The sequence below is a fragment of the Gavia stellata genome, chromosome 21 (genome assembly GCF_030936135.1).
Source record: "Gavia stellata isolate bGavSte3 chromosome 21, bGavSte3.hap2, whole genome shotgun sequence".
Lineage (NCBI taxonomy): Eukaryota > Metazoa > Chordata > Aves > Gaviiformes > Gaviidae > Gavia > Gavia stellata.
Genome location: NC_082614.1, coordinates 16,997,960 through 17,010,488, shown reverse-complemented (window position 1 = coordinate 17,010,488; position 12,529 = coordinate 16,997,960). Strand labels below are relative to the sequence as shown.

General features: G+C 38.0%; 1 protein-coding gene across 1 annotated transcript in view; it reads left to right on the top strand.

Moving 5' to 3' along the window:
- Window positions 1-12,529, top strand: part of KREMEN1 (kringle containing transmembrane protein 1) — a 31,725-nt gene that overhangs the window by 13,012 nt on the left and 6,184 nt on the right. Inside the window, exons 3-5 of the mRNA XM_059827525.1 lie at window positions 3,306-3,397; window positions 10,302-10,423; window positions 10,882-11,035. Coding sequence (XP_059683508.1) covers window positions 3,306-3,397; window positions 10,302-10,423; window positions 10,882-11,035 — 368 coding nt within the window. The remainder of the gene's footprint in view (window positions 1-3,305; window positions 3,398-10,301; window positions 10,424-10,881; window positions 11,036-12,529) is intronic.

Here is a 12,529-nt window from a genome sequence, read left to right as displayed (position 1 = left end):
TGCAGGACTGACCAGTTAAGTTTTCATGCCCATCTATACTTGTTATGGAACTAGGTGGGGAATAACCTGATAGATACATTCCTTAAACAATGATAATCATCAGCTCATCTAGGATGCATATAAAGTTGAGTGGTGTCTCTTACTCACTGGGTAATGGGGACAGAGATGTTTAAACCAAGAGATTAAGAATTGAGCTACCTCGGGCATAGCAAGAAAAGCTCTAATGCCTCCTTCGTGAGACGGTTCAAACCACACCTTAATTCTCCTGGAAGATGCCCTTACTTAGCAGGTTAAAGGCGTTCTAGGGTAAAGCCTATGCATTTGCCATCTTTGTGTTGAAATCATTTAACTGTAAGCAATATAAATCAGGATAAATGAGGCAAAATTAACATGCAGGAGTTCAGCACAATTGCTATGTCACGAACATAGGGTCCTGGTTCTTGATCCAAGAACTTTTCTATATTTAATCAGAAATAGACATTCAAGAAAATATGACAGAGACAGTCAGTTAATGGAGAGCAAGAAAGAAAGCACAGAAAAGAGGTCTTGTGATACACAGCAGACAGGTAAGCACACTGATGAAAGGAGTCAGTGGCATTTCCAGAGTATTTGATGACTCAGGAGGATATTTCTCATTGAAGAACATTGGTGAAGGACAGGGAAGAAAAAGACTTACTCAGGATCTTTTCCAGTGGCTGCAACAGTGCTTCAAAATAACACTGTTCAATGTGTTGCACCAGTGGACTCTGTTTTCAGCCATAGAAGGAGAAAGCATTATTGCCAAGTTCTGAATTGACTCACTCTTGAATCAGTTCAGCATCTTACAGGAGCAAAGAAAAATATACCACCTACAAGAGAAACTCCACAGAAGTGGGGCAGCCTCTTTAGGAAATGGCCTGGAAACCAAACAAACCCATCAAGCTGTCTAGTATCAGATCAGCATGTGAGCACTGGAAGGACTGTCTTCCCATCAAAAACATTTCACACCAACTTCACAGCCTCCCTCAACCCAACAACACCAAATGCATAACAATTCTCATGACATGTAGAGAGCTGTATCTCTCAGTATGCATACTAATACAGAGCTATAAAAAGGCTAGTGGCCACTGAATTATCTCTGATACAAATAGCAGAATCAAGAATGTCATTTTGATTGTTGCTGTGTGGCAATATCCTCGATAGACTACAGGGTCTGACTTTTGGCAGTCATCCCTGGCTAATACTTACGTTAGTACAAAGCAAAACATGTACAACTATGCAAAAATGTGCATAACAAACTGAATGTTTATCCAGGTATTCAAGTAATCCTTACTAGAGTCTCACTTTACTTAGCAAATGAGAATTTGGTGTTACAAGGAGCAAGAAGCCTATAATCTGTTATGTAAACCTGAGAAATGACTTGATTACCAAATACAGCTTTTTAACCTCAATCTGCTAGGTGTTAGATAATCCTTTCTGAGATGGAGTTTGACTGGAAGGTTAGCCATTTCCTTCCTTATGCTATATCACATGGCCCAGGAATATTCTCACAGGTGTATGGAATGGTGATCCTAACTAACGGATGCTTTTAAACTTCACATTCTGTTGAAAAAAAGCATGGAAAGTCACTGTTTTAAGAGTGTCAGAGCATATCTTTAGCATGCAAATCTTGTTGCCTTGTGAGTGAAGATATCACTGTTTTAGCTCTTTCTCTGCCATTCATTTGCTTGGTGACAATGGACAAGTTGATCTTCCCTTCTGTGAGGCAACACATATCTCACAAGGCTTTTTTAAGGCGTAATACATTGCTTTGAGGCTCAATTTTAGGGACAACATTTGAATAATCTAATTTTACACTTAAAGCATTAATCAGAAGCATGTTATCTCTCCATGGGTGGGCCTTACTTGGAATACTTTGTTTACTGCAAGACACACTGTTAGGATGGAAATGCCTCATAATGTTCCATTAAACCTCATTTCAGCCATGACAAAATTATGCAGACTGACACTCAATTGTTTTCTAACAGTATGCACTTCTGAGGTTCAAGGCAAAGATTTCTAAAGACATTCACCACATTTCTCCGCAATTTCCTTGCATGTTAAGGCATTTATATGTGGAGTAACATTACCATGATTCAATTACAGACATCTGTGTTCTGTCATGCAGGTGTAAACCCAAAATTTCCTGTAACTGTGAAAACAAGGAAACTTGTGTTATTTTGTGTACAACCTTTCCTTGATTTTAGTCTTCTACTTTCTTTAGGCACTGGAAGCTCTGCCATTATATCTAAATTCCTAGTAAACTAGTCTTAGGCTTTCCTCGTCCGCTACTTTTACTCGTCTGCTTGAAAGCCTAACTAACAGCATTTTAGTCAGCTAAATTGAACTCAACTCACTAATTGTCTTCATCATTCTGTGATTTGACCAAAAAACATCCTCACCAGTTCTAAAATTGGATCTCCCACAAAGAGTTGTTAATGTGCCCAAATGACAAAGTGCAGCTGAACTGATGCTTCAGTGTAGGGAGGTCTCATTAATAGAATTCATGCCAAAGTACATGATAAAAACATTGCAGTTGGCCCTAGTTATGAGAAGAGGTCATATTTCAACTTGACTGTCCAAAATAACAATTTATTCTCTTAAATTTATCTTTTCAGTGTGCATAGTTTTTCAAAGTGTACATAGAAAAAACTTTAAATAACCTAGCTAAATAACCTAATTAGGTATGCATTTGTAAATTGTGCTACACAACAGCAAAGAATAATCATGGACACACAAGGAATTACCATCTCATCCATCAATATATCAGATCACTGGAACAGAATTATTCAGCTTTACTGAAGGGGAATAAAAGACCTCAGTCTTTCCCAGAAAACTTTATTGGATAAATGTTTTTGTCATCATACATACAGAAAGTTGGAGTCTGGACTATTTTGTACCATGGCAAAAATCAAGTTTGGGAGTCTGAGGAATCTGTATGCAGGATGTGGGGCTGAAAAATCTTCCTCTTTTTCAGTACTGTCCAGAAATAGCTCTGCACCTTTTAGACTTAAAGAAAAAAGAAGTTATGTTTTAGACATTACTAGCATTTTATGCTTGCTGTGTACTGTAGTAACCAAAGTTATCTGAACTTCCTGACCACTTTTGCATTTTTCTTGGTATACAAGTTAAATATTCAATAGATATTAGAGCAAAAATACTGCTGACACTGAAGCTTAATAAGATTTATTTTTATGCTTTTTTTTTTTTTTTTTTTTTTTTTTTTTTTTTTTTTTTTTTTAATATTTGATGACTTTTGACTCACTCTCTCTATTTTTCTTTTTCAGGAACCCTGATGGAGATGTCAGCCCATGGTGCTACATTGCAGAGCATGAGGATGGAATATATTGGAAATACTGTGAGATTCCATCCTGCCGAAGTAAGAGCACCAAGCAATTTTCTTAGGCCTGCATCTCTGTTGAGATGGCAGTTATACAACAGTGGGTAGTGATTTTCAAACAGAAACTAGGATAAGGCCAATTAGCTTATTTTCATTTGCAGACTCAGCAATATTTGAAATGGCTCTCTGGAGTTGATGACAAGCTTACTTAATCGTTCCACCATTGCTGTCCTTTTCATAGCATCTTGAAATTACTGGATTATATTATTTACAAATAATACCAGACAGAGAATCACTCAAAACGTTCAAAGTACTGCTAGTTTTTTTGAATCCGTAGAAATATGTCATTCATTTATTAAAATCTAGAGGACAAAAATGAATAGGAAATTATTAATATTTTTTTTACACAAGGTACATACGTGTCCATCATTTGCAATTAGCTTGTAAAATGGATGGCATTAGTTTAATGTGTATAACACATCATACACAGAATTGCTTGGAAGAAATAAAGACAGCATGAGAGGACACAGGGAAAAGGTGGCTATTTGTTAGGTATATGGGAGCTCTATTCCTTGCAGGTGCATATACTTAGCATTGGTGTGAAACCACAAACTGGACTTTGTTAGATTTTTTTCTTAACAGATAATTCACAAGCTATTCACCTGAAGCTTCCTTCCAGTATTTAATATTTTTAATGTATTATATTATTTACCTTGTCTAAAATGTGGAGGCTTTGTCATGATTTGTGTCAATGGGTTCCAAAATTTTAATTCCTGAATGTTCCAGGATAAACTCCTAAGAATCACTTTCTTTAAAATATGCCTAAATATTAAAAAGAGATTCCAGTTTTGCATGTTAACAAGCAACCATAACTACACATTTTATTAAGTCTAATCATTAATGCCTTTACATGTTTTCCTGACTTCTTCTATGCAAGTACTCTCTATTTCTAAGGGAAAATTTATGTGTATACTGTTAAGCATCAGAGCAGTGGTCCTTACGTAGGCATACTTTCGATTTGAAGAAGTACATTCCTTACTTGAAGTTAAGAAAACAAAACCAAACAAAGAAAATTGGATCTAAAGTGATTTTTTACTTTTTCCACAGTTTTCTTTTTTAATAAATGTGAGCGAGTGATTCATGTCTTCAAGTGAGGCAAACAAATACATAAGTGTGACCTTAAGTTGGGTGACTTTTACCTAGACTTAAATACAGATTAAGGAGTCTAATTTAAATAACACAAAATCATACAACACTCCAATACTCATTATTCGGAGGACATCTCACTCTTATTTTTCTAATATACCAGGTCCTATTTAGGAAACATGACCCTCCTAATTAAGAAATTTATCTTGTTTTAAAATGAAAGAATTTGCATTTTCTTTAAAGACCACAGATGTTAACAAATTCTCTGGATATAGCACTAGTAAAAAAGCTGAAAGGCAAATTCTCTCCACTCCATTTGTTCTACACAAAGGATCCTTTTAAAACCAGCCTCACTCATTTTCTCTGTGGTGGGGAGCAGAGGATTTAAACTTGGACACTTACTCGCACAGATAATCCAGACTTACATTTACAAAATGTCCTTTTGACCAGTAGCAGCTGCTTCAAGCATTGCACTGAAACTGGATACTAGAAAAAGGAATTGCAGCAATTTAGAACAAACTGTACATTGCAAGCCTGTCCAAGTCTTAATACAAACCTCATGGTTTATGAAGCTCTGCAAGTAGAAAAAACTTTTATTCTTTACCAGTTTTTCTGTTTTCAGTAAGCATGATGCTAAATTATAGGACCATCAAAACTGACTTGTGAAGTGCATAATACAAAACTGAGTTTTGTGATGAAGCAAGAAAGCAATTGTGTAAAGAAATCCTATTTGAAATTTTTAAGGAAGTAAAAAAATTGTCTTATATATGCTTCTTTTCCGTAATTATATTTACTACTAGAAAAAACAAGTATCTGGAGCATAATTTACCTATAAACTATACCCACATAATACCACTACAATGCCAACACAACATGAAGCATCTTGATTGCCTAGAGAGATTGGCATGCAGTGATTCACTGTAACAATAATTAAGAATCTACAGTTAAGAATTTTCCATTATGATGATGATTTCACATGATTATATCATGTGTCTTTTTCACTAATATTTGTACATAACACTAAATATTTCATTCAGAAATGTGTTCTGGCATTCTGCAAGTGTAAACACCCTACACAGAATTTAGCAATGTTAGATGAGGATGGATGGGCATAATCACAGAAGACAGTGGTGGTTACCCCAGAAGGAGCTTAGTCTTTCCTTTTCTTCCTGTCCTCTTCGTAATGGCTTGTCTGCTAAGCAGACTGGAATGGACATAAACAAAAGGCAAGAAGAGAGCACTGGGTCCTGAGAGAACATGTGCATCTCACATGGAGAATTTAGAACTGAATGCTTTAGATGGTTTGTTTGCAATGTTGCAGCTATTCCTGACTTTTTTGGTCTCTTTGTTAATGAGGTTAGGTTGAAATTCAAAGGAAATGACAACTTATGCTCCCAAAAGGTAAAAGAAAGAAAGGCTTGCTGTCCCCCTTAATTGCATCTCCATGTTTATGGCCTGCATCAGCGTCTTACCATAAACAGATTTCATATCTGGAATCATATTTCCTGTGTTTGTTACTGAACTATTGATGAAGTGTTAAATGGCAGAGCTGGGTAAGTTATACAGAGCTGTATTGATCACTCTATAAGCTTGACCTGTATACATTTTAACACAAGAACAGAGAGTAGCACGCACAATTTGAGACAGTATACTGGTGCATACTACCATTGCAAAAAGCTAGGAGGCTCTTGAAACACAACTTGATGAGCATAGCTGGAACATGATTTTGAGCTCAAAAGGATGAATTCCATGTTTTAATACACATGTCTTAACATGTAATATGCAGAAGCTCTGGTGTTTGCCAGGACCTTATTATGTCAGATGCTGCTTAAAAGAAAAACAGCATGCTTGCATAAAAGAGCTGACCTTCTAAGCACAAGAGAACAAATAGATAAAAACAGGTGAAGACAATGTGACAGTAAGATATCACTGATCAGCATGAACAGTAATAACAACATTGACTACCTCATTTTTGCCAAGCTTCTTTAGTACGCTAAACATTAAGAGCAAATTAAGGCAAAAGATTATGTTGGAAATTTTTAAAGGTCAGAGTAACTAAACAGTCACTACCTATCTGGAAATACTTTTGATTCTTCATTGCTTTATATATATGTGTACATATATATATATATATGTATATATAGTTTTATACATACACATAGGTTTGTAGGATACCCCAGGTTGGAAGGGGCCTCAGGCCGTCATCTAGTCCAACCTCCTGCTCAAAGCAGGGCCAGCTCTGAGATCAGACCAAGTTATTTAGTTTGTCAGATTAGACCAAGTTTATCCAGTCAGGCCATGACAACCTCCAGGAACGCAGAGTGCACTCCCTCTCTGGGCCCTTGTTCCTGTGCTTGACTGCCAGCACGGTGAAAAGATTTTCCTTATATCCAGCCTGAACATGTCATGTTTCAACTTAAGCTCCTTACCTCTTGTCCAAAATGCATCACTGTGAAGACCCTGGCTCCATCGTTGTGACAGCCTCCATGTAGGTATTGCGAAGCTGCTAGGGGTGCCCCCGAAGCCTTCTCTTCTGCAGGCTGAACAAGCCCCAGTCCCTCAGCCTCTTCTCACAGGGTGAGTGCTCTAGCCCTCTGAGCATCTTGGCTCTCTGCTGAACTCGCTCCAGTTAGTTAGTCAGTGTCTTGTTCTGGGGGCCCCAAAACTGGACATAGTATTCTCGATGTAGTCCTAACAAGTGCTGAGTAGAGGAACAATCACTTCTCTTGCTCTCTGGCTGTGCTCATCTTAATACCGTCCTGTTGGCCTTCTTTGCTGCCCAGCACACTCCTGGCTCATGTTCAGCTTCCTGCCTATCAGGACCTCCAGGGCCTTTTCTGCAGAGTTGCTCCACATACATAAATCTATACTATCTTGGTTTAGATTTATGTTGAGTGGCTCCTTACACGTACACCCTGAGTCAGTTTAATATGAACGAATGAGGAGCATATTATTTTAATATAATAAAAATATTCTTGAAAAAGCAGTAATTTGTGATCACTGTGGATCTGACATAAAAGCAGTCTTTGCCAATTAGATCTTCTCAAACTCAGATTACAAATGATCTACCCTCTACTGTTATGCTTATACTATGTACTCTGATTACCCTTTAGTAGCAACTCATTGGTGTCTCAGGTTTAGGACCAGCCCATCAGTAGCCACAGGAAGAAATGGCATACCAAAAATCATGTACATGCATGTACAGGAGTCATTTTTTGCATGTGTTGTCCCAGTTCAGAAGAGCGTTTAATCATATATTTGATGTGGGACTACTAATGTGCTTTTAGCTGAGCATATATCCCTGGGCTCATGTAGTTTGTTGATTTGATATCAAAGTAATTTGAAGAGCTGGGCACTGGCATGGAAATTACTGTTCGTTCTTGGGCTACATTGATGCTTCTCCTGTTTATTCCCAATCATATGCCACTAGTTTTGTTAAAAAACTGCTAGCACACCAAAGAGACTAATTAGCTTTAGGATGTACCCAAATGGTACACTTGATTTAGTTACAAAACATGAGAAGTTTTCAAATTACTCAGTCTGGTTTCTTAGCATGGAACATATAGAACTACTAATCCTCTGGAGACAAGGTTGAAGGGTCTCACCAATAAAGCTACTTAAAAAAAAAAAAAAAAAAATATATATATATATATATAAAAAATACGTGTTTTTAGGAAATCCCAGGTCTCCTAGGAAAATGAGCTAGATTGGTTAACTAGGAAGCTTTTTCAGGGCAGTGAAATCATGCAGTGTACAAAAATCTGAGCTCTCTCAGAGTTATCTGCCCAGCTGTGGGTGGGGCTGCAAATGGGGATTTCCAAAGGTATGTTAAATCAGGCTGTAACTTTAAGTCTCAGTACTTACATGCGTGTTGCTGCAGGGCATATCAAAGCCATAACTCCATGCAAGCATTTATAGTTGAAATTGTATAATTCTTAGAAAACAAAATTATTTTATGAACAATATTTGAAGCAATATTATCTAATTATTCAGAAAAATATACATACTAGAATTTTCTTCCCAACTTCATTAATTCTTCTTTGTAATCATCCTCCTTAAGAGTATAATCATATACACGCCAGTATATTTTGCTGGTCACTAATATATATGCTAACCCTCTTCCTCAAAATAAGGAAGCTGCCTTAGGCAACATAGCCGAAGTCTGGGAGCAAGTTCTCAGACAGACCTGTTAACTGTTCCAGTTGTCAGGATGATTCAGATTTTAATGGTAAGCTGACATTAGTTTACAAGCTAAGTATATAATCTTCCAAAAGAATAGGGACGAGACCATCTTTCTTAGAATTAGACAAAGGGAAGTTCTGTATTCAAGGCATTATTTCAATGGCTGCTGCACAGCATAGACCTGTGTAAGAAATTCCAAAAATGGGCCTTCCAGAATCCAATGACGAGATACTTTCAGGACTACTGTACGAGACTGCTCAGTACAAAAAGCATCATTGCATTCCTATTGTATTTATGTGAAAGTACAATAATACAGAAGCAGTTTACTAACACACAGGTTAGCTGATAGAGAAAAGGGCCACCTGTACAAGAGGTGGCTAGTTCAAAAGGAGCCCCAAAACAGCCAATCCACATGCTATCAGGCATCGGAGGCTGCAAAACCCCAAACCCAGCATTTCCCCTCCCAAAAAAATACCTGTTGGTAGGTCAAAAACCTGAAACAGTGCTGTGCCACAAAATGGTAGCAAGAGAGAGTTCAGAGTTTACTGATTACTGAAATAACAAATGACTGAATAGTCAAAAAAACCCTCTCATATAGTTCTCTGACCACATCACATGTTATACAGAGCTGTGAATGTTAGGTGGACAAAAAATAATCCTTGTCAATTTGGCGGAGGGATAAAAATTATCTGACCACAGAGCTGGTAATAGATTTAATTTCAAGTATGTGAGCAGATACGACAAGTAGGCGAGGGATAATTTCATGCCATTAGCACAGTACTATAGTGTACCCCACATCCTCTCTCTAGTAGTCATGGCTAAATTCCAGTGCTTTGACGAAAAGTGCAAAACCAAAACAAAACAGAAACAGAGGACAAATTATGCACTGAAGGGTGAAAAACTCTTTCTGACCTCCTATAGTGACCAAGGAGCCTTGAAACGTTGTATTAATATAGTATAAATAGATGTTTCTTTTAAAAAGTAATGTTGCTCACTTTGCATCTTTTTGTACATACCATAAAATATGATACTTTGAATTCATATCAGAATTTGAGTTTTAAATATTATGAAATTCCCCTGTATAAGTATATAGTGCCTCCCATAAAACTTGCCAAACTCCATCCGAAAACAATTTAGGTTCCCTTCCTCAAATATCTTGTTTAGAAAACTTTCAGAACTTCATTGTTTTGAAGATCAGACAGAAATCACATTGTTCAATTTATGTTGTTAGAATATGCATGATCATAGTCAAAAAATCCCAAAAAACCTCTGAACCCACTTCATGATTTTTTTTTTTTTTTAATTGTCTCTATCAGGAGAAATGAACCAGGTATTTATCTTGTCTATGTTACTGCAGCTTACAGAAACCAACTACAAAGTATTGCAGGTATATTGCTAAGAAGATACGCTGCTATTTCACCACCTGTCATTTATCCCTGGGCATGTTTGGAAAATATGACAAGGATCTAGCATAAAGTAACATCTCTCATACTGCAAAATCAAGACAAGAACATATGGAGACCTGCTTAGGAACCAGATAGTGCATAAAGTGGTCTGTGTCTTGGGTGTTTCCAGGCGCACCTTTAGAATGACTGTTGTCTGTTACTCTTGCCAGTGCCGGGGAATCTAGGGTGTTACAAGGACCATGGAGAGCCACCTTTGACTGGCACCAGCGAGACCTCCAATAAACTTACTATCCAAACATGCATCAGTTCCTGCCGAAGTCAACAATTTAAGGTGATTTCTCTGACATACATTTACAAAATGTTTTCAAAGACAAAATATGGCAATATGTCTAGAGCTCTCTATCATATTACTCCCCCTCCCACTTTTTTTTTAAACTTTAGGAGGTCTAAGGTCTCACTCCAGCTCCAGGGGACCTAGCCCTCTCTCTGCATCCAGAGCAATCTGGGCAAATGACCAATTAATAATGCCAGGATGCCAGAAGAAAGTATGCTTGCTTACCGCAGTTATAAGTGATAGGGTACCCTAATTGCCTTCCATTCCATCTTTCTCGCTAGTCTTACGTAGCATCCTGACAGTTCAAACAAAACCAGTTTGTGGTGGGACCTCTGACTAATCGTACTTCTCCAAAACACACATATTCTTCTGCCAGCTTTCTTGCTCATACAACCTCCTGCTGTCACTCCTTTGAATATTATCCCTCCCTTCCTTATGCATCTTTGTTGTTAAAGTTTGCAGGCATGGAATCAGGTTATGCTTGTTTCTGTGGAAATAATCCTGACTACTGGAGATATGGGGAGGCAGCCAGTACAGAATGCAACAGTGTTTGCTTTGGAGACCATACTCAGCCTTGCGGTGGGGATGGCAGAGTCATTCTTTTTGACAGTAAGTATTGAAACAGGCTCAGTTTTTCCCAAAGGGGAGGCCTCAAATGTTCAGCAAATTAGGGAAAAGGGTTTAAATGCAATGAGAACTGTTGTGCATGAAACAGCAAAACACCTAAATTCAGTATAAAATAAAGCTGCTTTCCATTTCTGCATAAAATTCACATACATTAATAATGTGAAATAGCTCTTCCAAGAAATTATGCCTGCTCAGGCAACTGACTCATGCTCCAGAGATTGTCTCTTACTTCCCCACAAATGGTAGTAAGTCAGCTATCACAAACAGCATGTCATGGAAAGACTCCTTCAGAACTGATTGTACCAGAGAGTAGATATATGATTAAGTGAGGCACCTTGAATAAAATTTCAATCTACACCAACTTGGGGTTTTTTATTAAACCAGACAAGACTTGCTATAACCCAGTTAACACAACACAAAGCAGTGTAGTAGAATTGGGACAGGGAAGGAGTATATCTCAAAACTACAAACAAGTTAGGTTCCTATTATGACAACTGCTGATTTAATAATTTCTTAGACATAGAAATCCTCTTTTCTGCTCTTCTTTTCAGTATACATAGAAGTGCCAGCTATGTAAATTCACAGGTTGACAGTATGAGTACCTAGTTGTCTGGCTGCAGTACAGGCTCCCAGCATAGCTGGGAGTACTGGGAAAGTTCACAGTATGCATCGATATATCATTGCTTCTCAGATCTCAGCTGCCTCTGATGTAGAAGCTACCTTTTAAGTCGAGTTGTAAACTTTCTGGAAGCAGAAGCGGCATCATTTTCCACCTTCTGAACACACAACCAAGCTTCCTATCTCCTTACTCTAAAACTCTGGTTCCCAGCTAGCGAGATAGAAAGACATTTCAGTTGAGACAAGAATTAGTCACTCTGCTCACTTCTAAATTATCCCCAAGATATGAAAAGAAGCACCAGAGTTGCATGTTGCTTTCAATGTTGAGATAGCATGTAGCTTCACACTGCAGCATCCTCTGTTTCCTTCTGCTCTTGGCCTCCCAAATCCTCCATGGGTAAAGACTTCCTTTGTAACTTTCCTTTTCTGGAATGATCGAGGGCTCAGCAAGATGTTACCCTGAAGACCTGTACTGTCTTTTCTGGTAAACAGCAAGGGAGAGAGCTATGGCCAGGTAAGAGAGGCCACGCTAGTAACTGCCACCTATTTTCTTTTGCTGATGAGCAACACCTGCTCACCTCATTCCTCTTTTCCAGATTATGTCACATCCCCAGAACCTTCACCCCTGATCCCTGCACACACACCCCCACACACCCCCATTAACCTTATGTGTTTATGTGCTACTATCATGGCCTAAAGCTGTAACATTCAGATCCACAATAGAGAACTCTGACAGCTCTAGAAGGAAATGAGAGAGGCAAAGCATTTCCATTCCATATGGGGCAATGCTGTACTTTTGTTAGACATCTGTGGAGCACTAGTCATTCTTAGTTAACATTACTGGTTTGAAGAACATCG